Source organism: Lytechinus pictus, unplaced genomic scaffold (assembly GCF_037042905.1).
Source record: "Lytechinus pictus isolate F3 Inbred unplaced genomic scaffold, Lp3.0 scaffold_25, whole genome shotgun sequence".
NCBI lineage: Eukaryota > Metazoa > Echinodermata > Echinoidea > Temnopleuroida > Toxopneustidae > Lytechinus > Lytechinus pictus.
Genome location: NW_026974145.1, coordinates 1147352 through 1175301, shown reverse-complemented (window position 1 = coordinate 1175301; position 27950 = coordinate 1147352). Strand labels below are relative to the sequence as shown.

The window sequence follows — 27950 nt, the reverse complement described above, 5'->3', positions numbered from 1 at the left end:
GTCAAAACGTGATTTCGGCATTACATTCTACACACACCTCTTTCACTCCTCCATATTTTTCCTCCTTATTCTCCTTTATTCATTCTCATTCTCCTTCATCCACTTTTTCTTGTCCTTTCACCTTACTGGTGGTAGGAGTGTGACAGTGTATATATTAATCTTGAATCTACTCGTTGGCTCTCACTTTCTTTTCTTTGAAAAGTAAAACAGGCTATTTACAGTTCACCCTGCAAACATAAACTCGATCCAGACTTGTCACTAATCATATTTGGGAGAAACCTGCATGTTAGACGTAGCCCCCCCCCCTTTTTTTTTAGCATAAGATAGGTATACATTGTATTCATCATTCCAATAATGTTGATTGGTAAAATGATATGTAGGTGGAATACTGCCAAGTTTACACAAAAAATATCAAACAAAAGAAAGGAAAAGTCAGAAGTCGAATTTAGAATACATTCCAGTCTTTTTAATTGAGCTATTGTTACACTTCTACAACATTTAAAATTCTTTACAGAATTCTGAGCCATACTACAAAAATTGTTATGCATTTTTTTTCTCAAGTAATTACCAAAAACAAAGCAATGTACATCAACGAAAAATGGGAGGGAAATATTTCATGGGAGGAAACTTCTGCAGTGTCCTAATTTTCATACACCACTGATCATAACTATACATTACCAAAAAGAAGCAAAAATAAAAGCCCACACAAAGTTGGGAATTCAAAATAATATCACATCAAAAGTGGGTTGTTAAACCCCTATACAACAACATTACAATCCTATTTTAACAATTTGTTCATAAGAACTATCCCATCCCTACGCCATGCAACAATTATTGACACTTCCATTCAAGTTCTATATGCAATGCTTGCTCTTAAATCAATTCTATGTCAGCTCCCTGAATCTTTATTATTAACATAATTAGATCATGTAAAGGAATGCATTTTATAGTAACAAAAGAAATTCCAGTATGTTTCACACACGTTTCTATTCTACCTTGTGTAATCTTTAGTGTAAGATATCGATCCATGAACAAGTCCATTCAGCAGTAGGGCAAATCACACGCTAAAGAAATATCAATAAATGCTTCCGAATCATACTTAATATACGTAAGGGAAGCAGAAAGAGGAATTTCCTTCAGTAAAAATAAAATTCTACAAGCCCTTTCAATCAAAAGTATCATAATTTTGATATAATACAGACAGTCAATGAATTCACCCCTTCCCCTAAATAGAGCATATTATAAGATTGCATAACATTAAACAGATATCAGAGAAAATGACATAGTCACCAACCAACTGTCACTTTTTTAAATCTTAATTATGTACATAACTCGATCACTTCGTGCTAAAACACAAACAGCAATAAATAACAAAATTTGGCCAGTTTGTGTGGCAGACATCGTCTGTAGAAGTAAAAAGCGCGAAATAATTCCCTGTACGATTGGATTGTAATACGTACAGTGCTTTGAGGATGCAAAGCATAAAGAGCCAGTCAAGGGTCATTTCACACTCAGCTTTGCAATTAGTTTCAGAACAAAGTTCAATGATTGATTGCATTGACCACAATCTACAATCAATCCCCAGGATCAATCACACGATCAGTCACTAACATTTGTGGTACTAGCTCCCGGTCATTTCTATTTTTAAAAGTTTTTTCTCTTAGAATTTAATTAGCTCCTAAAATGGTATTTAGGAGTTAGAGAGTAAAAAGAGAATATTTTTTTAACAAACATGTTTGTCACTCTTTCAAGGAAAGGCACTGAAAATAAGTCTTTAAAAGTTTAAATCATGCTGTTGTTAACATAGATCTAAAATGAAGCATAAACACAACAATGAAACAACATACAATAATCCAATTCGTCAATAATCTCATTTGTAGCATGTAATATCACACAGGAGCTAATCCTAGATATTGTAACTTATGAACAGCTTTATGAAACACCCACCAGATCAAGCCATTTGATTTCCAAGTCAGACTTGAAAACTGGACAGTGAAATCTCCCATGCTCTGCCTATTTGAAGGTGAATGCCATCTAAGATGCATAGCATTGCAGAATTGCATCTAAATTGGAACCCCATGAAATATTTCACAAGGATTTAAGTGTGAGGTAAAGTCGCTCAGGTTATAATACAGCACCCGCACTAGCCAATGCATACTGGGGAGACACATTGCTTCTGTTACACTAAGTATACGTGAAAGTGAAACAACCCGCTTCGGACCTATTTCACGAAATCATGAAGAGCCTTAATTCTTCGAAACAGAAACATGGATTATCGTCATATGCACATTTCTATGGGATGGTAATAAACTGAGGCTCAAAATAGTTTTTATAGGGCTGGGAGAATGACATACCTCACCTACACAGATCGTCTTGTATTGAAGGAACTGCCAACTTTGGGTAAAATAAAAACAAAAAGTCCTGAGGTGGTACGAAACATTAGGAAATAATAATAATTGTCATTTGTATAGCACTTAATCAATCTACGACTGCTCAAAGCGCTTAACAATTATCAATCAGAGCTCTTCACTGGGATTAATCATAATTCATTGTGCATATCATTCTAAACGTAACAAATACATTCTATGTACAGACTTGTATTCAATGATGGTAAAACCCTCCTTGATTTATAGAGTATACCATAAGTACACAATAGACTTCTGCATTACACACAAACAAAATGGATTTATATGATAGCTTTTATACAAGATGCAACAATCCTAACTGTCGTTTTAATTCCAAAAATACTCAATACAAAATCAGCAGTGTATGTAAAAAAAGAAAAGAAAATAATAATCTCCAACGAAAATATATTTTAGGACAAATTGTAAGATTCAAATATATATGCAAAATAACAGTTTCTATGCAAGCTGAAAAGTTTTCTACTGAATTCTACATCATCAAGGGATTGTCTTGAAAAGGACGAGATCATTATCAAAACATACAAAGATTCTGTGACAGACATCACATGTATCTTATCTTATATCCACCATTTGACATCCATTTATGCTAAACGGGCCCTCATATCACACCATAAATCTTTCTATGATAAATGAAATTGAGACAAGTGCTTAGATGGCATATATCAGTAATCTGCACCCTGTCAATTTGCATTTATCTTCTTTAAAACAAAATGAACTCAAATGGAGCATAATCTGATTGAGTATTAACATTTTACAAACTGAAATCTACAAAGCAAGACAAATGAAAATTCAATGGTGTCTTTGATAAAAAAAACCACGAAAAATATACAACATGAATAGGTGAACCAACACACACTCTGTTGAGAAACAGAAGGCCAATAACTCCTTTATAAATGTATGATTTAAATCCTTCTGTCTCTTAAAAGAGGACTGTGTGCCCATTAAGTGTTGATTTAAAGGTAATTATTTAACCATGCCTTTAATTTCCTTTCCCCTGAATGTCTTAATCGGTTTAAATCCTGCGGATGACTTTACTTTTCTTATGTGGTATTCCTTCTGATGCTCATCCTGTATATGTAAAACATGACAGAAGTAAAGAAATAATTGATGAGTGATTAAAAGAAGATGACTGATGAATAGCTGATTTACAGTGTAAAAATTTGATCACAATCTCTCATTAAAAAACATAAACACAATGTTAGAAATAAGTGCCATAAACAGTCATTCAATTTTCCACAGAACAATACAATTGTCTAATGTATTTTATGATTAAACATACAGAATAAAAAATAAAGATAAATGCAATGCAATGCATTGTAATCTTTCAGTATGTGTAGGTTGATATTCCTGTTCATGAATTCTAATCATACATAAATGAAATAATTGAATCCTAACATCATGATTGATTGCTAGATACTAAAATGAAAATAAAAATCCTAATCACGTGCATTGCCATGGAAATGACAATAGCCAAATTAACATGCTAATTCATGACAAAAAAAAAATGGTGACAAAATGTAAATGTTAGCTCTACAATTCAACCCATGCTCAAGGCATATATCAATAGCTCAAAATAGGAAATGGGCTTTGTATAAAATGATTCAACAGTCAAATATCTGAAGAAGCAAATGTAATAAAGTCACCAGAAGATGGCGCTATTAATTTTCTGTCTCTCAAACAGACTGATGCTTCAAGGTAGTTAAAATCAGTAGAGATAGAGCATAGAATTTGGGAGCTTGTTGAACATAACTTGAGCTCCCATTAATGCAGTCATTTTGAATCATGTAAAGGTACATGTATATTTATCAATGACTTGTGCTAAGGTAAATGGTGAATTGCCATTTGGTCTGTAACCAATTTGTATATTTTCCATTTAGCCTCATCAAACATGATCTAATTCTAGTTCACATTCACCATTTCGTCTATTTGCCATTTAGCCCATCCACCATTTTATTTCCAGTTAGGCTTATCTAAACTACTAAACTGAAGAGACCGATAAAACTGCTCAAACCAAAACTAAATAAATTTATATGAGGCCGTTCTCATTACGCTTTCTAAAACTAGTTTACTGGAAACCGATTCAGGAAACCGGTTTGGAAGATCGCTTTGCTAGCGTTCCCACTTGATCACACGAAAGTGGTATTAAAAATCACTTCACATAAAGCGATCTTGTTGCTATGGAAACGCTCTCGTGGGGTGACACGTTTCGCGCGATATTTGAAACCGCAGCGTAGGCATTCTACACATGTCGTGTGGAGCAGCGCGCTCAAAATGTGCGAAGATCGCTTCCCGAAGAACAGGTGTGTCCTCACGATCTTGAAAACTACATTGCGAGGTGGTTTTCTGAACCGGTTAATAAGATAGCTTCGACCTTTCTCACTACACGTTAATCTAGTTTCCAGTAAACTAGTTTTAGGAAGGAAGTGAGAACGGTGTCTATGACTAACTTCAGATGATTAAACCGAGGGGTCTGATGAATCCCATTGACTAAACCAAAGTGTTTACTCACTAGAGGTCAACTTATAAAATGGGGAGTGTATAAGAGCTTTGAAGGTTTGAATCGGGGATAGACTGGGTGAAGAGATTTGCAGACACACCATGAAGACAAGGTAGTCCTGAAAAGGACTCTTTTCTTCTTGTTTGTTAAAAAGGAACTTTTCAAAACTTACACTGAAAGAGAACAAGCAGTCTTTTTCAGCACTACCTTATCTACACTGGGTACCTCAGCAAACAATTTCACCCAGAGGCCCATATTCTGAACTTGGGTTGAAATTAAACCCTGGTTTAAAGTTGTGGTTTAACTATGGAGAGCCAATCGGGGCATATATCACTAAAAATACACATACAATTTATTAAATGATACAACACTCAAATTGTTCATAATTGTGTGGGAATGATGACTGAAGTATTTTGAAGTATTATTTCTCGTTTTGAAAGCAAAAGGAAGCAAAAAAGTGAACATTTGAAATATATTAATATAGACAGAAATTTTGAATTTTGGCTCCCCATAATTTTAGCAGAGTTAGACCATGGTCTAAGTTAACCCTGACTTCAGAATCCGGGCCAAGGTGTCTGTATATATGACAATATTATACTCCTAGATGTAAGTGTTCTCACCTGTATTCATAGTCAATCAGGTATTATGGATTTCTTTCCCCACTCATTGAGCTTCTTCTTCTCCACCTCCTTCTTCAGCCTCTGCCTCTGCTTCTGCCTCGGCTCCGCCCTCCTCCCCACCTTCACCTTCCGCTTCGGCAGCTTCGTCACCATTGCCATTGGCAACCTCTTCCGTCTTCTCTTCCTCCTCCTTCTTCTCCTCTTCAGCGGGTGCCTCCTCCTCTTCTTCCTCTTCCTCGAAGTCTCCAGCTTTCTTGAAAGCAAAGGCACAGTAGAGGCTAGATGCCTCCCATTCGGACTTGGAGAGGGTGCCCTGTATAAGAGAAGAACAACACAGTCAAGTTTATATCCCCTGCAATTTGAAAATGTCAAATCTTATTTATCTTACAGGAGAATGAATTTCATGAAGGATAAGATGCCCCCCTCCAAAAAAAGAGAAAAGAATGAGAATTATAGATACATCAACATGACAGTTTGAAAAAATGGAGATCCTCAAACTGACAATTATATTTTAAAATTGTACATCTTGTGTAGATGACTTCCCTTTTATAAGATTAGTCAATAGGTTTTCATACTCCCCCCATTATCTCTAAAGATGTTCGTCTCTGGAAAGAATACATTTTCTAAATATGTATCTCGAGCAACTGAGACAACCTACTGCCCCTCGAGAGAAAAAGTATCAAATGTCCATGGTTTAGAATAGAGGCACAAAAACCCACTTAACCTTATCTTAACTGGGCTATTTCAAACCAGTATATACTGGGGGGGGGTCAATTTGACCCCCCCTCAGATCTCGGCCGCTGATTGCGCAATCGCCGCGAAAATTTGCAAGCGCGTAGAGCCGGATTTAGACTACAAGAGTGTATAGTAAAATTTTCAAAAAAAAATTAAAAATATATTTTATTAATTAATTATGCAAATAAGCATATGAAATTTGCCATAAATTTGTTTTTTGTGTATGTATTTGCCTTTAACTCAATTTATATAGCTAGTAGAATGCTAATTTTTGGTGGGAGTATCAATTATTACATTTCTAACAAATATCTCCAAAAAATAGCAAAAATATAATTAATTTCTTATGTATTTTATTGTTTTTTTAATTCTTATTTATTTCTTTGTTTTTTCAAACCTTTGTTTTTTATTGTTTTTCCCGATGAACTTTGTCGAGGACCTTTTTGCGATCATAAATAGCATAAAATAAATCCATTTAAACCAACAAAACTAAAAATAATCATACATTTATGATTTTTGGTAAAAAAACACAATTTGCATTGACTTTTTACACGGAATCACGTTTTTGAGCAATTTCTGGTCTGACATGCACTTACAAAACATTGCATAATTTTGGAACCGCGTACCCATGAGTCGCAAATTTGGTCTCAAAAGATGCGCAAGACTTGAAAGTAAAGAGTCAGTGAGCGGTGCAGTCAAAAAAATTCGTGCAACGGCGTAGTGACAAAATTTATTGAGGGGGGGGTCACATTGACCCCCCCCCCCCAGTTTAATAAGGGTTAAACGTACATAACTAATCACTGGAAATGATCACATAATCTACTGATTGAGTAACTTACGATGGATGTTGGTTTCTTCTCTTCATTCTCCATACCCATGACCTCCGTATGCCTAGTCTCAGCATGGCTGTAGTCTTCATCTTTCTTACTGGCTGGAGGGGTACCCTTCTCAGGAGGGTATTGCTGAAAGAATAAAACAAACATTGGCTGATATAAAACCCTGACATAAAACAAGCTAGAACAAGAAATATGCTCTGATAATAAATGCACATATTTTGCGTATTTCGAAAAATATCCTTGACTTTTTTCTATCTGAATAATCTGCACAATTTGAAAAAGGTGGAAAAGGGGTAAGAAATGAGAAACAAAGAAATTCCATTATTTACTTCCCTTTCCATACAGATTTCATTCATAACTAAAGTAGTGTGATAAAACATTAACAATTAAAGCATAATCCACATTGAACCAATATACATTGCACTATTTAAATGGAGTTGTGTGCAGGATAGAAATAGCACTGGTATTCGCATTATCGCAAACATAAAATTTCATAACATGTACACTTGTAATAACATGAACATTTGACATACTTAATACTCAAAGGTAAAAGACAGTAGTTGCAGCAAACAATTATTTCATGAGAAAGTCTTTAAAATCAAGGTTAATTGCCACAATATTATCATAGATCTAGATCTGGTACATTGAAATAAACTTATCTTTGTGAAATCATGAAATTTTAGCTGAATGCAGATAATTCTCATGATCACTGACACAAAAATGCATATGTGGGAGAGTATATTAATATTACTTGGAAAAATACCAAACTATTGGTATTCCGTGCTTAATTTGCTAATTTATCAGCAATTAAGCATTTTTGCCAAGAGTCAGTTGGCACATATTTTTTATTCATACATACAAACATTGGGTGGCCATGTAATTGGATTCTGTTCGAACTCATATTGAGAAAGTTACCACAACTAGCATTTATCTTTAACTTGCCAAGTTTAGCCGGGGTAATTTAGGAGCGCCTTAAGCACCTAGCAAGGTGGATATAAGCAATATACAAATATCCTACATTATTATTATAATTTTTATATGTACCTCAAGAGCTTGCATCTTTGACATGAGAGCTTGGTTGTCTGTTGGCCCACAATTGTCTTCATACACTTCCTGGAACTTCTTCAAGTACACTAATTCCATATCAAACTCTTTAGCCATCCTGTATGAAAGGAAAGAAACATTTTAAAAAATCAATAAAAAAGTAGAGAAAGATATAGTAATTTGGTTAGCAACGCAAGCTTCATGGTGGCTTAGTGATACAGCCTCATCAACAGGAGATCGTGGGTTCAATCCCCGGCTTAGTCATACCAAAGACTTATTAAAATGGGACCTTCTTGTTAGGTGCTCAGCAATTAGAATGTAGATGAATAGTAACATACATGTATCATGTTATGAAGGGCCTGTTGGTAGAGCAGTTTTCTCACTGAAGTGGCTACCCTGGGCAAATAAAACATTATCATTTTTTACTCTTTACTTCTCACTCTCATAACTTGCCCCTCTCCTCCTCCTCTTATACTTTATTTGAGCTCCTTACTACGTCTGTGCTTTCTTCCAGGCATTATTTAAGTTTTATTTCATTTTTTTTTTAATATTCATGATTATTCTCTGGACATAAATTACAGAAAAAATATGCTTTGGAAAAACTTCATGATTAAAAAAAAAATCAAATTCTTCCGTACCATATGGAAGTAATACATATTTATAGGATAGATATTGAATAAAAACATGAGTGAATGTTGAATACAACTGGTAATTTGACATGTTTAACATTGAATATCACTGAATACAATATGATTTTAAAATGCATTTGACTACTACCATTGAAAATGTACTTACTCTTCAAGGAGAGGGAAGTAGATCAAGAACTCGGGACAATCAACTACACCCTCAAGATGGAAATCATACTTGCATCCATAGAGTGGGAAAGAATCTTTGTTCTCAAAGGTGACCTTGTACACATCATTGCCGAATGACAGATCTTCACTCGCTTTTAACCTTGATCTGTACCCAAAAAAAGAGAAAGTGATGAATAGAATAAACTGAAAGAAAATGAGTAACAGCAAAAGAGATGACCACGTATTGCTGTACACAAATAATTGTCTCCCCTAACATCAACCGATTAATTCAACACCCTGACCCTTAAATCTACTACTTGTAACTTTTTATCTCTTCAACCCCTCTGTGCGTTACATCAACCAGACTACAAACTTATTTCTGCAGTGTTACTTGTCGATCTCTAAAATGACGGAGGAACTGAAACAAGAGAAAAAGAACGAATAATTGTATTTCATGTCTTTTCTCAACCTTCTCATCCAAACACAGTAAAAAAAGTAGGGAAGATAAAGGGTGAAAGGCAACTTTTTTTAATCCTTTCCCCATAATATATAGGATCATTTGCCAGGCATTCTATTCCAAATTCCATTGAAAAATCTAAGTGAAAAAGTGAATGGCTTCTTACACAAGCTCGTATCCATTAGGAATGGTTCCGACAAAGTATCCACCGGGTCGCAGTCTCTCACAGGCGTTCCTGAGCATAGTCCTTGCCCTAGCGGCAGTCTCAAATGAGTAATGGAAGGAAAACTGACAGCTGCACAGGTCAAAGACAATGTCCTTGTCGTGGTAGCGTTCTGATAAAAGTACCTGCAGAGACAGAGGAAACATGTGTTGTAAATCCAAAGGTACGGTCTAAACTATTAGTAAATGATACAAGCCCTTCTTATATCTCAAACTAATTGAAAACATCAATTTTTGTGTCATTAAAAGATATGATAACAATGGATCAGTTTATTCCGAGTAGCCTTACAAAGTAACTTATACATTAGAGAAATTAGTAACTTGAATAATTGTACTTCACTTGTGGCAAATTTTACATGTCTTTGAGAAGGGTTGTAATGGATAATTGTATTGAGGAAGGAGTCCATTGAAAATTCGTCATAAATCTCTTTGAAAAGAAAATTGTCATGAAACCACCCCTTACTTATAAAGGATACATGGAATCTGATAATTTAAAAACTGCCCTTCATATTCAGAGCAAGAGATTAATCATTGCTCTCTCTCTCTCTCTGATCCCCAATGCAAACATATAACAAATGTGGACAAAACTTTTTTGTTATCTTTTGAATTTTCAGTGTCTTAGACAAACTTTACCTCAGCACAATCTGCTGCAATGAATTCTGCTGCAAAGGTCTTTGCATTACCAGTACGTCTATTCCTGTCTGCCATGTCTCTGTATCTCTTCTGACACTGTTGTACTGACACAGCTGCGATATCTGCAACAAGGAGATAAAAAGAAGTCCTTTATAAAGATATGCATCATATCATTTGATCTTAAGTAATAATATCATACCTTACATTTCTTCTTTCCTGCCCTCCATGTTTAAAAAATGTTCAAATTCCAGATATTCTAAAATGATTTTTCTTTTTAGCATGGACTGCAAATTATCACTACTAGGGAGCAAGTTGGCTTTGTCGGTTAAGCATCTGCTTGATGAACCAAAGATCGTGGGTTTGATTCCACCCTGGGGGGTTGCCTGAATCCTATGTTGGATTTTAATGTGCCCCTCCCTTGATAGTGTAAAAGACCCCGTCCCTGACTTGGTCTTTACTGCAATTCTTCAATACCCAAGAAAAATCTTTGATTCTGTAAGAACCAACATTAAAAAAATATAAAAACCAACCTCCACCCCCCCCCCCCAAAAAAAAAAAAAAAAGATTAAATAAATAGATAAATATTTCTTTAAAACTAAGACTACATAACAAATACATAACTAATTCTACAATAATCAAATAAGAAAGACACAAAAAGAATTGATGGCACAAAAATAAAACACTAAAATGGAATAGAATGGCAGAAATCTCCAAATGCATGGCGGTGTAAATCATTCTGAATCAAGAAAATTATTAATAAATCCAAGTGGAAATGACCAAGACAAGAATACATTACCTGCACAGACTAATTTCTTGAGGTTTCCTTTGGTCCATTTGAGAAGATCTCCTCCTTTCCCGCAACAAAGATCAAGTACTGTACAACCTTTCTTTCTGTCAACAGCCTTCAATGAGTTTGCGATGATCATACTCTGTCAATTGAATGTTGGACAAACGTTAACATGTAATAGGCCTTCTGAATTGCCATTACCTAATTTGTTCAGCAATGTTATGGCTTTTAATTCCAAGGGGATATTTTTTCACACTCTAAAAGAAACAAAATATTTGAAGTGATAAACAACCCACTGATCCACCAAAAAACATGTTTACATTTCCCATTGTAAACACAGATAGCATGTGCATTCAGGTAACAGACCAGGGGGTGTTTCACAAAGATTTCAGTATGACTTAAATCACACTTTACCCGTTGACTATGTAAGTCCCATACTCTTTGTTCAGGGATCACCAGGTTCCAGAAACCAATGGGTTAAATGTTGACGCGTACATAATATGCAACGCGCGATCTTATTGATCAATACGCAGTAGTGCATGGCATGATCTTGATATGATTATGATATGGCTTCACTGCTCACTCACGGCGGACGCAATTACCTGGAAAATATTTGCGCCCGGTCGTCAAAATTTTAATGATTTTGGGGCTTTATGGGCGCAATTGATGGCTTTATGAGCGCGAATTTGCGCTCAGCGCCTGCTTATTTCAAGACTTGCGCACGCAACTAGTGCGACTCTAAGTCATACTTAAATCTTTGTGAAACAACCCCAGATGTCATATGAACAGGTCAAATTACTGGGAACAGTAGATGTGCCGAGCTATTAGGACTTAGCAAAATAGCTTGTGTAATGCTTACAACTTTTGAATTAACAATATGTGCAACAGTAAGTGAAAATCTGCAAACTGTCAAATAATAAAAAAAACAAAAACAAATGCAATTCTTGCAGCTGCCAGCTTGGAAATAGAGGTCTGTTCATTTCCATCCCTTCAATATTTTGAAGAAAACTGCAAAAAATTTGCAATAGCCTTTTATAGTTAACATACTGTAAAGCAAGCACTTATTGGAACAAAATACAAGAGGAAAAGCAGCGAATGAAATTTACTGTTCAGTTGAGAATAAGTTCTGTCTCACCTTTATCCAGTTATTGAAATTTCGTTGGTAGTAAATTCTGCTCCTGGCTCTGTCGAACAATGTTCCTTCTCTTAGATCATTGTAGTGCTTTGCTACGGTCCCTGACATACCCTGCACATACATAAATTAAAAAAAGAAAACAAAGATAGAGATCTTGATCACATGTCAAACCATTTCTAGTAAACATGTCATCCATTCATACATTTTCTCTTGATCCAATCATTTTTTACAGAGATTGTGATTTAAAAACATAGATACATAGATACAGCAGATATAAGTAAACAATGGCAAACAGGTATGTCCTTCGCTTTACAATCTCTATCAATAATGACTTCTGTAACCATTGTGAAGAAAGAAAATTAAATATATATTTGAACTTAATCAGGATTCAAGTAATAGAACATCAACATGACCAAAAAAAAAAGAATAGATGAGCTGTGAGATAAGAGAATAATTTTCCTGGTATCACATCGCTATTTTTTAAAGACTGGTACACAATGGTCTTTCGTGCAGCATTTTATTTTTCTCTCTTACATAGGACTGTATAGAACGTAGTTGGGAGCTATTCTCAAATGACCAAAAAATGCAAATCAAACTTGGCAAGCAAAACTATTCTCTGGAGAAAATATCCTGTGTCAGGATTGCACTGCTCGCTGAAATACTCACCGTTTCTTTCTTAGCTTCTGTTGAACCTTCCGTCGCAGCTTCTGTTGTACCTTCTGTTGTTTCTTCTGATGGAGCTGCTGTTGATTCCTCCATCTTCTCTTCTGCTTGTGTAGCATCACCTCCATCTGTCACTGCTTCAGGGGTCTCCTCAGGAGCCTGCTCTACTGCTACCTCTGCTGTACTGTCTGCTGGCGGACCATAACAAAATAAGGTTATAGTACTTATCAGCAATGTATTGTACAAAAGCCACAACAATAATACAATCAGTTTTCAGAGTTTATAAGCCCTATTGCTTTGTATGTGGATGATAAAAGAAATGTTATGAAAACAAAAGGAAACAGTGAACTGGGGTATTTTTGTTTTAATGAAGATTCAGTCAGAAGGCAGGTCCTTAAAATGTAGCTTCTTTCATTAAAGTATTGCATGTACATATTTAAGTGAGTTAGGTGCAGATTATAATACCTCTTTTAATTGCATCGCTGCTGCTCTACATATTTATCAATTAAAAATTTTTTTTTTGCTATCTTTGTAAAGAGGAAGGATCAATTTTTTCATGCAATGTATTTGAATTCAAATAATCTGTAGTCTCAACTTTTGATCTACAAACTACAAAATGAACATTTTCACCTGATAAAAGTGGTTGTTTTTACACTTTATTTTTGTTGGAGTCCAAATGATTTTTTCCCCATCATGGTAAACCTTAAGAATTATGCTTTAAAATAATATAGGTTTGAAAAGAAGTTGTGGTTCAAGATAACACTTTTTTGTGACCTACATCTTCCTGATAGATGTTTGTTAAATCATGCTCAAAATGTGATGTGATTAAAGACGTAAATTTGTCCCTTTTAGAATGAGTGATGCCCACATACATTGTACATGTACATGTTAATACCTGATAGAGCGGGGGCAATACCAGATATTGGAGAACTTTCGTATTCTGTGACGATCCATGTGGACGTACGAGATTAAGGAATTTTGGGAGCACTGCGCATGCGCGAAGTAATCTGTGACGAGCCTTCTCGTTCACTGCCCAAATCTGTGACTCGTATTTGAGGGTTTTGACGTTCGGTGTCATAGTGCTCAAATGAGCGCTAGTTCGTACATGATGACGTCATCCAAGCTTAGCAAAAAAGAATGAAGCCGCATCAACATTCGAGTTTCGTTGATTCAGCAGGGCTGGTAAACTGCAAATTACTGCTTGTTACCAGATTTTCCATTACATTTAGTGTGTCCTGTTTTCAGACACTACATATCCGATAGGTAATTGATGTTCTATTTCCAAACAACTGTGTTTTTTAGGCTAGTGCAAATGTTGCACCAACAGTCGCCCCACTGGTTCGTAGCGTGATGATATGCCTGATTCTCCGGCCGAGCATCGGCCCATGGCCCGCTCGCTATCTCGCTGGTATATGCTGTGGCCTGGTACGGGTACGTCGACTTAAATCAAAACTGTTTTCATCAATGAACGAACGTGATACTGAACGAGCGGTGTCACCACTTCCGGTGAACTAGGACTACGTTGCAGTCGCAGACAATCGAAAGCTCCTTAATGATGCAAAAAAGGTTCCCACTAGGGAGCACATTGTACCATACTTTTCCAGAGAGAAAATTGAAAGGGCAACAGCTGGTTGTCAGTATTGACCAAGTGACTTAGTTCGAGTTGCATCTTTCTTAGACCCTTTTAAGGAAAACCGATTATTGAGTTTATAAATATAATCATATCAATATGACTTTTACTTCAAAATTGTTAGAGATTCATGTATGAAACAAATCATCATTCTATCCTTTTCACATTTGTTACATGCCCAGTCCATGAAGAACAAGCGAGACTCATTCATTTTGAGAAGATAAAATTGATAGTTTGCTAAGTAATTTCATACCAATACGATGATTTTGACAACTTCCCAATTCAAAACTATATAGGATTACAATATGACTGATCGATCATCATGTTGATATTTCTTCTTGTTCATGTGAATGAATGCTAAAACAACCAGCGAAACTCAAATATTGTCTCAAAATAAAGTTAAAGATGTTGGATGTATATAGGTTGATATAGGTTGAAAATGAACATTGCAATTAAAAGTAGGCAAAACGATTAGTGCAATTTCATTTTCTGTAAAGATACATGTAGTTTAGAATAATCATGCAGAAAAGGCAAAAGCTAAACATGTTGAATCTTGGGCTTAGGCTGGTTGCTCAATAATGGTACTCATACTTAATTTTGGGGAACATAAAAAACCTTCATTTTATTATAACATGGTTTGCTTCTTATGCATGTAGAGCAAACTCCCAAAATATCGGACGAAAATGACTTCAACTCCCTCTCCACAACTACAGGGAGCGGAAAGAGGTCTGTTTGGTAAGTAAATAATTATTATTTGCCGATTTCTATATCAAAATTATTGACAGTAACTATTAAAGTCAGCATTTGCGCAGCTGAAATAAGTTATTTTCTCAACAATCAAGCAATTATTTAAGGGTTTAGAGCACGATTCAAATCGCTGAAATTGATCACGGCGCACAACTCTACGCATCCGATATTTGGAAATGCGTCCGATTTTTATCAAAAAACAAGCTTCTGGTAGTATAAGTAAGTAAATAATTTCTGTTTGCCATATTCATTTCAATTTTATTTCTTTATGACATTAATATTCAACATCTACACATGATTTTTATTTGATTCAATTATTGTATTTTTGTTTTGGTCCAATTATGCTATGTGTCCAATTTTTGGGCACTTTACTCTACATGTAGCTCTATGTCTATGATCGGAATACGACTGGATTCCAACTAGCGTGACATGCATCACCCACAGCACAGGATTCTCAACAAAAAATTCTGACACTGACAGGCATGGCCAGGACACATGCTTAGACCAGACTTTGTATTCTAAGCATCTGCGTGCTTGCCTCTTGGCTTTTGAATAAAAACATAAAATCCTGATGAAATATGGCCTATGGCAAATATTTTTTTAAGTCCAACACTAACAGGCAACAACAACCACAGTGGCAAATTGTATAGAACGGATAGCAGAGCTTTCAACGCTAGCGGGCTTGTACATTTTGCTTATTACATGACATCATCCAGCCACTGTTGGCCGGGGGGGGGGGGCAATTTATGAATGAAAATATAGTAAGCATATGCAGTGCAAGCCTTCCATTGCCCCACACAGTATTCCACCAAAAATCTCTATCACCTCGTACCAAAATCGACCTAGAATTTCAGTTTCCTATATTCTATATGAATTATGAAAGGTATTCTCGGAGGATCTATTTTCTCACCGATACCGCACAGGTACCGTAAGCGAATTTTGATTACTTATTGGCTTATTATTGCTTTTCCATCAAAGTCTTACAAATTAGCGTCAATATGGCATCGTGTTCGTTGGAGTTTGTAGAGTCTATCGCAACGTGCACAAAGTCAATTGAATTCCGGGTTTCGGAGCGTCGCGTGAATATGCATGAAATTTCAGAGTCTCGATAATTTTCGATCGATACTGGAGCCGTGGAGCGGAGCGATCCGATTACGAACCAAGACCATTTCCCGTGTAGACAATATGACCGGATATCGTCAGTAGAGGCGCACGGCCAATATTGGAGACTATCTCCAATGTGGGAGATTATCTCCAATATCAGAGACTTTTGTAAAGAATTTTGGTATCCAATTTTAGAGACAGTCCAATTTCCTTTGTTTACATTTGCTGCAAAAGGATTACCTTGGCGGCAAATAAGAATGTGATAAGCAGATTCCTCATAAAAAATTACCCCTTTTCAACGTCTACTTTAAAAATTCACCGTCTACTTTTGTTTTGATAAGGATTTTTGTTGTCAATCACACACAAAACAAAATGGGCTCCTGACCTCAGCGAGACAAAATTTTGGGTGTAAAAAATCATGTTATACCGAGGTTTTTACCCGACTGCTAAGAAAGCACGAGTGCCTGTGAGCAAGCAACCAGGGGACCGACGGCTTAAGGTCCTCTCCGAGGGACCTGGTAATGAGGATAAATGCCTTACCAAAGCCAAGGGCACTAGCGCACAACTTGGGAATCGAACCCGGGTCACCGGAATCCGAAACCCCCGCTCTACCGACTGAGCTATCGCGCCTCCTGTTTTTGTTGGTGTTGTTTCTTTTGTCCTTTTGCAAAGCAAGTCTCCAATGTGGGAGATTGTCTCCCCTATTGAAGAGTCTCCCATATTGGCCGTGCGCCTCTACTGATCGTTAATCGTTATCGATACTTTCGCATGCAGTCCGAAGGAATTATTTTGGCGACCACGTAGTCATGACGTGATCTGCGCGATTGACCAGACCAATCAGCGGTCTCCGATTCGCTGAGATGGTCTATCTGTTGTACACAGTCTATGGACAATTTGCCACTGTGACAACATCAGGGACATCATGAACATGTCAAATTCCAATTCATCTTAAAATGTTATTGTTGGGCTTTCCATTTTCCAGATATTTTTTACATTCAAATTAATAGCCTAAGCCATTAGCCAAGGCTCCTGTTAATGACCATGCCGGCCTATGTGTATCTACATGTGCTGTGATGATATTCTATGCTGGCTTGTAATCATAAGATTGGTGGAATTTCGTCAAGAAAGATCTCGTTTTAAATTAAAAAAAGCAACTTCACAAACGTGGTTCTCCGCGAATGGGACCGAGCTCAACTCATTACGGCATGCAAAAGCACATCACCTCACATTAAAGGTCTAACTTCAATATAATCCAAAGAAATATTTTAATACAAGTTATATTTTTGAAATCTTAAGAATATATGAAATGATTCTTACCACTCATATTTGTTGATTTGTGTTAATTTGGTGGAATATTTGGATACTGGAAACAGAAAAAGGTACAAGAATTACGGATCCACTCACACGTGTTGTACTGCGTGCACGGCGCGTGGATACGCGCGGCCCACACCGCGGACGCCGATTGCGCGGAAAGTACAAAGACTTAGCTCTTCCGCTTATAAGTCGAAACGGGCGTCGACGACGGAGGCCGGCGACGGAGAGTCGAAGTCCGAGTCGAAGACATCATCTACCGGTTACTGCATGTAACCATGTAAGAGCCGAGGATCGGGAGGGGGAAAGCTTTAACCTTGAATCTTTTCTAAAAATAAATCTGTGGTTGCTAAACAACATTGAAAAACAAATTAAACAGATGGTTGTTTTTTCAACTCAATAAAAAAACAAATTCAATAGCAATTAAAGAATGTGGGTCTACTAAAGAAATAGGGCCATACTCGATGTGCACAAGAAATCCTTTCATCGCACAATTATAGGTATATACCTTCTGGATATTTCACCCCTAGCTGGTATTTAACAAAAATCTAAATCAGGGAATCAATTACCCTCAACCCCCCACGCGACGCCCATTAAAATTTCAACATTTTAGAGGACTCGATCGAGTTGAAGTCCTCACTTTTGACATTTGAAAGGCCGACTTTTTGAGGGGCACTATAGAGATTTCAATAAGAGACGAGAATTCTTGCCGAATTTTTGTCACTTTCATTAGATTATTGATAATCTTTTAAATACTGGTACATTATGTATCTGCACTGCATTATTTTTTTCAGATATCATGCATTTGCGTGGTGAGTGGCAGGAAGCCATATTAGGGCGTGCTTGGGTACTCCAGGCGGAAAAACTATATTTTGAACAGATAAAGTAAAATCAGACAAACGAGAATTGAAGACTTTTTAAAATCAAAATAGGACAAAGAATAACAATTAAGGTTATAATTACATTTTAAAGTTTTGCATGACTTCGGATGATCCAGTTAAATAAATGCATATATCTTCAATTAATAGCAAACTGATAATATCACATCCCCGCTTATTCTTTGTGATTATTATATGAAACTATATCTATTCAAATTTTATCCTCCAAGAATAAAAAAAAAGATCGACATGATTAGCATAATGTGTCAAATAATCATTGCTGCAATTGTTTTGTTACAAAGGAGTTAATTTATCATACAAATTGTGTATGATATATGATACTCTTTGTTACTCTTTCTATAGGCGTAAATTCATTCATTTCTACAGGAGTGAGCTGCCAAGTGAACGAGCAAAAAAAAAAATCAAATTTTCAAGAGCGATATATTTTATATATTTATATATTTTTTAGAGGCCTTTGATAGTATAAGAGAATAAGGCAGGGAATGGGGGTTTTAATGTCAATGGTACTGCCCCCTTTAAATTATTTTATCAGGGAATTTGGTAACCTGGAAGAAAATTTTCAAGGTGAATCCTATAGCATTTGGAGCATTTTATAAACTATAATGTAAGGGATATGCAAATAACATGACTCCGGACCGATGCCCTGTATAACACATTACTTTACACAAAAGAGTATTTTAGAGGATAGAGTAAAATCATAAACAAAGCCGTCGATTCTGGGGAGGGAGGATCGCCCCTATGAAAATATTGGATTGCTCCCCCGGCCCTTATGAAGTGACCGAACCATTTTCGTATGTATGTATATCCTCAATTGACGAACAAAAATGAGAGCGCTTTTGACAAAACAGACAAATCTAGAGGTAAAACTTGAATTTTACGGCATTAATAATTATTTGTGTTGGGTGAGAAAGGTAAATTTGAGGGGGTGGGGGGAAGGTTGCTAGGCATGCTATTGTATTGCAGGGGATCATTTGCCTTGCTATTGGCCTAGTATACTCGCACTTGAAGAGAGAGAGAGCATAAAATGTATTCTGCATTCAGACGTCATGTTGTGAGAGATCGCGTAGCAACCAAGCAGGAATATTTTCGAATTTGAATGGTAAAAGCTTTAATTAGAGCACTTGAATACATGAATGGAATACTGCATTATTCATTTATACGCATATAGGGCCGATATAAATATATATTGATTTTTCTTTGTGGTTGATTTTTTATTTATTTATTTTTATCATTAAATATATTTTTGTCGAGGGGGGGGGGGCTTGAGCGATTTTTTTTTTTGGGGGGGGGGGCTTCAGCACCAAAGCCCCCTAGAACTGCGCCCGACCCCCTCAACTTTATGGCCATGGGCGTAACAGGGGACGGTGACCAGGGGGGGGGGTGGACAAGAGCCCAAAATTTCCCGGTAGGCTTATATCATGGCGATATGAACAGGATTTTTTTATGATTGTGCACGAGCATTAGGGCGAAGCTCTATGCGGCAGTAGCGCCTGATGAGTAAAAAAAGAGGGGCCACAGCATAGCGCGTGTGGCGAAAAGTTGCTTAACATAAGTCCCGACCGAGTGAAGCGAGCGAGAAAAAAAACTTTTCATGATAATCTAACTTTGAGATAGATTTTGACATGATATTCAGAAAATAACATATCATATCTTATACTTTTTAATTTTCGCTCTTTCCGCCTTTTTGTTCTTGGTTGTAAAACGTTTGGGGCCATGGCCTAAACCCTTCCATCTGTATGTCATTGCTATGCAGGTGGGGTCTGGCAGGGCCCTGGGAACTTTTTTTCTTCTTTTTTTACAGGGGGTGCTGATGTAGATTTGACAAGCCAAAACAAAGTTTCATTACAAAATGAAAGCCATTTTGACCCCCTTTTGACCTGTGAAATTTGACAAGCCAAAAAATAAAAATGAAACTCTCCAAAATGAATTTCACTTTCATGGCTATAAATATTGGGGAGAATGTGGCTGAAAAAAAATCCGCTCCCCCTATGAGGCTGGATCCGCCCCTGTAATATAATATAATATACAATGAATAATTTATTTCCCCCACTACGTTTCTATTTCTTTCTTCCTCTCAATTTTTCTCCCTTTCCCTCGTGTTTTTTGTATTTTTTTGGCCAGCCGATGGGGGGGGGCACGTCCCCCCCCCCGTAGTTACACTACTGCCGCCAGGCAAAAAAGGGTGCCTTAAATGCATGTTGAATGATCTTATTTCATAATCACGTGAAAAATGACAATCGAAGACCATTTTTTAATGTGTTCATGAAAAAAATATCAATGAATAACCACTTTTTGAAAAGGACAAATCAGGGGTCCGTAACACAAAGATTAGCGATGAATAGCAAATATGAGAGAACACTTCTGAATGGTTCCTGGTGGGTGTTTCATAAAGCTGTTCGTAAAGTAACGAACGACTTTACGCATGACTGGAACATGTTCTTAGGTCATAACTCAATTACATAGGGATATCACATAGCACAAGAAAGGATCACCATGCAGTCGTGCGTAAAGTCGTTCGTATCTTACGAACAGCTTTATGAAACACCCACCTGGTCAGTATTTTGCGCCAAATGCGCGTGTAATGTTGATCTTGATTGGTCAATTCATTTAACGATTGATTGTTAATCTTTGTGTTACGGGGCCCAGGTGGGTGTTTCATAAAGCTGTTCGCAAGTTAAAGGAGAATGAAACTCTTGGAGCAAGTTAGCTTTTGTGAAAGCAGAAAAATCAAAGAATAAGATCAACAAAACTTTGAGAAAAATAGGACTAGCAATAAAAGAGTTATGAGCATTTGAATGTCGAGATCACTAATGCTATGGAGATCCTCCCATTGGCAATGCGACCAAGATCTGTGATGTCACACACGTACAACTCTCCCATTTGGACACTGAAAATATACCCTAAAACATCTCTTTTTGCTCATTCTAATCATATGACAAACGATTCATCAATGATATAATGTTGTGAAACCTCTGTACTTGTCATCTCATAAAGAGAACACCTCATCCACCTTGTGATAGACTCTATAAAAGTGAGAATATAAGTGAAATAAGTACTAAAGTAATGAGGGAGTTGTACGTGTGTGATATCACAGATCTTGGTCGCATTGCCGTTGGGAGGATCTACATGGCACTAGTGATCTCAATATTCGAATGCTCATAACTTTCTTATTATTCATTCAATCTTCCTCAAACTTTCAACAATATGTTTCTTTGATTTTTCTCTTTGATATGGATTCAGCTGGTTTCAAGGGTTTCATTCTCCTTTAAGAGCTGGGTCCCGTAACACAAAGGTTAGCGATTGATCGTAGGCTTGATTTTCACGATTGATTGTACATTGAAGTCAATGGAATCAATCGTAGAAAAATTATGTTCTACGATCATTGCTAAGCTTTGTGTTACGGGCTCCTGGTGAACCGTTCTTACGCTCTAAAAAGAAAGGATCACCAGTCGTTCTTAAAGTCGCTCTTAAAGGCCAAGTCCATCCCAGAAAAATGAAGATTTGAATAAACAGAGAAAAATCAAACTAGCATAACGCTGAAAATTTCCTCATAATCGGATGTAAAATAAAAAAGTTATGACATTTTAAAGTTTCATTTATTTTTCACAAAACAGTGATATGCACAACTCAGTGACATGCAAATGAGACAGTCGATGATGTCCCTCACTCACTATTTCTTTTGTTTTTTATTGTTTGAATTATACAATATTTCATTTTTTACAGATTTGACAATAAGGATCAACTTGACTAAACCAGATATTAAACAATGCTAATTCCACATGTTCAGGGAGGAATTAGTCTTTGTTTCACTTGACAATGGGGAGAAAATTAGAATATTTCATATTTCACATAATAAAATACAAAAGAAATAGTGAGTGGATGACGTCATCAGTCTCCTCATTTGTATACCGGGTTACACTTCGTAATTCCGGAGGTTCGTAATTCTGAAGGTTCTTTATTCCGAAGGTTCGTAATTCCGAAACACGTAAATTGCCTATACCTCGATGTTCGTTAATCTGAAAACGTAAAAGGGTTCGTTAATCCGAACATTTGTGGCGTTATTCCGAAGGTTCGTTTTTCCGAAGGTTCGATAATCCGAAAACGAAATAAGGTTTGATGTTCCGAAGGTTCGTTAATCCGAAAACGAAATAAGGTTCGTTGTTCCGAAGGTTCGTTAGTCCGAAAACGAAATAAGGTTCGTTAATCATTTCTTTTTCGGACTAACGAACCTTCGGAATTACGAACCTCATTTCGTTTTCGGATTAACGAACCTTCGGAATTACGAACCTCATTTCGTTTTCGGACTAACGAACCTTCGGAATTACGAACCTTCGGAAATACGAACCTTCGGAATAACCGAACCTTCGGAATAACGAAGCTTCGGAATTACGAATGTATGCGAGTATACCGACCAGGTAGTGCATATAACTATTTTGTGAAATTAAGCGAAATTTTAAAATGTCATAACTTTCTTATTTTACATCCGATTTTGATGAAATTTTCAGTGTTGTACTTTTTTCTCTTTTTTTCAAATCAACTTTTTGTTGGGGTGGACTTGTCCTTTAACTTAACGTCCCCCTGAAACTATAGAATTTTAAGCACTTTGGGGTTTCAACTTCTCATTAGAGTAGGCCCTACAAAAATTATGTGAGCGGGAGCTGACATTTCTTTACCAGTGGCGGATCCAGCTTTCGCTGATGGGGGGGGGGGGGTTGAAAATATTTTCATCTGTATGTTTTCCGATCGGATATTCTATGCACTTTTTGTAACCATGAACATGATGGGTATACGTATATCTAAACAATTGATGAGTGCGAAACGCGAGCTGAAAATGTTTGACATGCTGTCCTCAGACTTAAAAAGTCTGTACGCATTTTTGGTAATCAGGAAGGGGATGGGTATGTATCTCAACATTTTATGCCATCGCAAAGCGCGAGCTAAAAATTTTTGATATTCTGACCTCAAATTTGGACTTTCTAAGCACTTTTGGTAATCATAAACAGGATTGGCATCTAACTATATATGCATTTGATACGAGCGCGAGCGCCAAACTCATAAGGAACATAAATTTGGCGCCCCCGGTCAAACATCAAATTTGCGCCCCATTGTCGAATATGAATTTGGCGCCCCCTTCCTAGGTTAAACTTGAATTTGGATCCCCAGGACAAACATCAAATTGGTGCTCCTATGTTGAACATTAATTTGGCGCCCCTAGGTCGAACATCGATTCGGCACCCCCCCCCCCTTTGTCGAAATAAATTCGGCGCCCCTAAGTAAAACATCAATTCGGCGCCCCCCCTATGTCGAACATAAATTCGGCGCCCCTAAGTAGATCAATAAAAATTCGGCTCTCCTATGTAAACATCAGTTCGGCGCCCCCCTATATAGGTTGAAGATCAATTTGGCGCCCCTATTGCCGAGCTTCAATTCGGCGCCCCCTATGTCGAACATCGATTCGGCGCCCCTTAGTAAAACATAATTTCGGCGCCCCTATGTCGAATATAAATTCGGCGCCCTTAGGTCGGACATCAAGTTTGCGCCTCCCTAGGTTGAAGATCAATTCGGCGCTTCTAGATCGAACTTCCATTCGGCGCCCCTAGGTCGAACATCAATTCGGCGCCCTCTAGCTCGAACATAAATTCGGCGCCCCCTAAATCAAACTCCAATTCGGTGCCCCTAGGTAGAACATCAATTCGGCGCCCCTATGCCGAACTTCAATTCGGCGCATCCCTAGGCTAAAGATCAATTCGGTGCCCCTTAGTAAAACAAGAATTCGGCGCCCCCCATGTCGAACATCGATTCGGCGCCCCTAAGTCGAACATCAATTTGCGCCCCCCCCCCCTAGTTAGAGCATCAATTCGTCGCCTCCCTTCCCTCTTCTTTTTTTCTTCAGTCTCTTTCTTTCCCTTTTTTTCTCTTTCTTTTGTTCTTTCCCTCCTTTTTTCTCCCCCTTTTCTTGTCCTCTTTTTTCTTCTTCTTTTTGGCGCCCCCTTTTCACCTACGGGGGGGGGGGGGGGGGTCCGAAAGCACCACAGAATACGCGCATGATAATAGACTTCATACACAATTATATACGGTATCCATCTTTCTTCCTGTTTATTCTCAATCTTCGGCAGTCCGGTCGTGTTATCAAGTTCTTCTCTTTTTTTTCTTGTCCATTTTCTTCATTTTCCAATGTAGCTTTTGGCTCATTCCATTCTACCTTCATTTCCCGCTTCTTTTCTCCTATTTTTCACCTTTCCCGCCATTCTTTCCCGTGCCGTTTTGTCACTTTTATATTTATTTCCCTTTCTTACTAATCATGCTAATGTTTTAGTATTTGGAGATGATTTGTTCTTTCTCACATAAGTTCTTCTTTCATGCTTCCCTTCCGTTTTCCCTTATGTTCCTTCTTCCCTTTTTCTTTTCACCTTTTCCCTTTCCTTATTATCTTTCCCTTTCTATCTTTCTTTCTCCCTTTCCCCCCTTTTCTTGTCCTCTTTTTTCTTCTTCTTTTTGGCGCCCCCTTTTCACCTACGGGGGGGGGGGAGGGTCCGAAAGCACCACAGAATACGCGCATGATAATAGACTTCATACACAATTATATACGGTATCCATCTTTCTTCCTGTTTATTCTCAATCTTCGGCAGTCCGGTCGTGTTATCAAGTTCTTCTCTTTTTTTTCTTGTCCATTTTCTTCATTTTCCAATGTAGCTTTTGGCTCATTCCATTCTACCTTCATTTCCCGCTTCTTTTCTCCTATTTTTCACCTTTCCCGCCATTCTTTCCCGTGCCGTTTTGTCACTTTTATATTTATTTCCCTTTCTTACTATTCATGCTAATGTTTTAGTATTTGGAGATGATTTGTTCTTTCTCACATGTTCTTCTTTCATGCTTCCCTTCCGTTTTCCCTTATGTTCCTTCTTCCCTTTTTCTTTTCACCTTTTCCCTTTCCTTATTATCTTTCCCTTTCTATCTTTCTTTCTCCCTTCCCCCCTTTTTAAATTTCCCGGTGAAATCCGTGGGGCCGGGGAGCATGCCCCCCCCCCCGCTTACGCCACTGTTTATGGCACACGAATCTATAGACCATAGAAATGTGTAAGGATACTGTATAAACAAGCGTAAAAGCCACGCCTATACAGTGCGTCCCCAAAAAACTATACACTTTTGAAATGGCTGCCAAATAAAAATTATATCACTTTGGGGGAAAGCACTTACATATATGGAAGCCAATAAAGTCAACTTTCAAATGACACAAAAAGTTGGAAAACTATTCATGCTTGAGCGAGCACTGCCCACTGAAACAAATGGTATGAAAATTAGGCTGGGCCGGAATTAGCATTCCAATTTATCTCAGTTTTTGAGAGGCAAATCCTTTGGAACTTGCAAAGTAAAGGGCGTTGTGATAAATCAATGATCAACCGTGACCAGTTTTGGTTGTTTAAGCAAATTTCATAAATTATTAAATTGAACTTTAATGCATGAATGAACACAGATTACACTTTCTTGGCAGCATTTCAACTTTATCATGTGGATCTCAGCAATGTGTTCATGCATGGGAGTCGGGAGAATAGGGGGTGAGATAGGACTTAAGTGGGAGAAGTAGGTTGATGGAATAAGGGTCAACAAAACATTTAGCCCCCCCCCCCCCTTCCCTCTCTGCCGCCCTCTCCACCTGTTGAGAGACTGATTGCTATTGTCATGTACGCGTGAAGTCCATAGCAGAATGTTGATTTAATGATAAATTCTGAATTGGGGCATCAACTTTTTCCTATCAATCATTTAATCAACAATTTATCAATAAATCAACTCATTTAATGTGCAATGTGATCAATCAAACATTCATTTTTTTCAATTAATTATTTCACAAATCATTATAATCAGTCAGTTTCTTGGTAATCATTCAATGAAAAAAAAGCTGACCATCAGCCACCGGTTACTTGGCAGTTAAGTTTTGAATAGGCTACAATCCAGGAAGTGAGACAGAGAGAGGGAGCCTGGGAAATGGAGGTGGAGTAGGGGGGGGGGTACATATGATTTTTAATTTTTAAAAGGACAAAAAGAAGAGGAATGCCCTTTTAACCAAGTCTTACCATATCTCGCCCTCTTGCTTGTAACAGGTACCATCACATTACTCTGACTCTCACGAACACACTTCTGAGGTCCACAAGATGAATATGCTACACTAAAATAACAATTCCTGTTCACTCATGCATCAAATTTCAATTTAGTATTTCATGAAATTTGCCTAAGAAACCAAAACTTATCTCACTCATTAATTTAGCATAACACCCTTAGCTTTGCAAGTTCCAAAGGACTAACCACTAAAAAAAACCTGTAAGGCTAATTCCTGCCCAGCCTAGCCGAGCTTAGTCTCTCAGGAGGAGAGAAATGGGGGGGGGGGGGGGAGATGGAGGGAGGGGTTGCTAAAATTGTTTACCTTTATCCCATCAACGTTTTTCACCTACTTAAATCCTATCTTACCCCCTATTCTACTGACTCTCATGAACCCATTGATGAGATCCACATGATAAAGTAAAAATGCTGCACTGAAAATTGCAATTCATGATCACTCATGCATTATATTTCAATTTAATAACGCATGAAATTTTCTCAAACAACAAACTGATCACAATTGATCATTAATTCATCACAAAACCCTCAACTTTGCAAGTTCCAAACAAAAAACCTGAAAGAAATTGGAAGGCTAATTCCGGTCCAGTCTAATTTTCGTACCCTTTGTTTCAGTGGGCAGTGCTCACTCAAGCATGAATAGTTTTCCAATTGTTTGGTGTCGTTTGAAAGTTGACTTTATTGGCTTATATATATATATATATATATATATATATATATATATATATATATATATATATATATATATATATATATATATATATATATATATATATATATATGAGTTTTTTCCCCCAAAGTGATATATATTTTTTTTCATTTGGCAGCCATTTCAAGTGTATAGTTTTTTGGGGGACGCACGGTACATTAGTTTTTGGAGACATCAGAGATGGGTAGAAAAGGAGCGATGGTGAAGGAAGCAATTAACAAACCAAGGGAAATATTGTTTGAAGAAGCCGATTGTTTTCTTTTGAATGGATGAGTAGGAGAGAGAGATTATATGGCCTAGAGATAATACCCAATGCATTGAAATTTCATTTTCAGTCAATAATATTGTATATTCTTCAGATAAATTACTTGTACATTATTTTGATCACTGCTTTTCTAGTTTCCCTTCTTCATCCCACTCACATTCTAATTCTATTCTATTTCTCTCTTCCAGTCACCCTCTCCCACTGACCCCACCCTCTCTGCATATCTCTCTCTCTCTCTCCATCTATTTTGCTTCCCCACTCTCTCTGCAATCTAGTCTTTGTTCATGATCCCACATTCTATTAATCTAAAGACCAAATATCAGACAAATG

The 27950-nt window shown here is 37.2% G+C and overlaps 1 protein-coding gene across 4 annotated transcripts; it reads right to left on the bottom strand.

Moving 5' to 3' along the window:
• Positions 1 to 444: 444 nt before the first annotated feature.
• Positions 445 to 17915, bottom strand: LOC129270663 (mRNA cap guanine-N7 methyltransferase-like). Of its 4 annotated transcripts, none has more exons than XR_010296848.1 (11): positions 17642 to 17751; positions 12847 to 13034; positions 12181 to 12291; positions 11055 to 11187; positions 10259 to 10380; positions 9570 to 9751; positions 8948 to 9112; positions 8153 to 8270; positions 7112 to 7234; positions 5146 to 5853; positions 445 to 5038 (listed from the first exon to the last, which is right to left on the bottom strand). XR_010296848.1 is itself a non-coding variant. In XM_064115217.1 (11 exons), the coding sequence occupies exons 1-10, from the start codon at positions 17646 to 17648 to the stop codon at positions 5584 to 5586; spliced, it is 1416 nt and encodes a 471-aa protein (XP_063971287.1). In that variant the 5' UTR covers positions 17649 to 17915; the 3' UTR covers positions 445 to 3491; positions 5541 to 5583. The 4 variants fall into 4 exon arrangements, 2 of the variants coding, with proteins under 2 accessions (XP_063971287.1, XP_063971286.1); XR_010296849.1 differs by having other exon boundaries at positions 12847 to 13031; positions 17642 to 17744; XM_064115217.1 differs by having other exon boundaries at positions 445 to 3491; positions 5541 to 5853; positions 12847 to 13031; positions 17642 to 17915.
• Positions 17916 to 27950: the final 10035 nt, after the last annotated feature.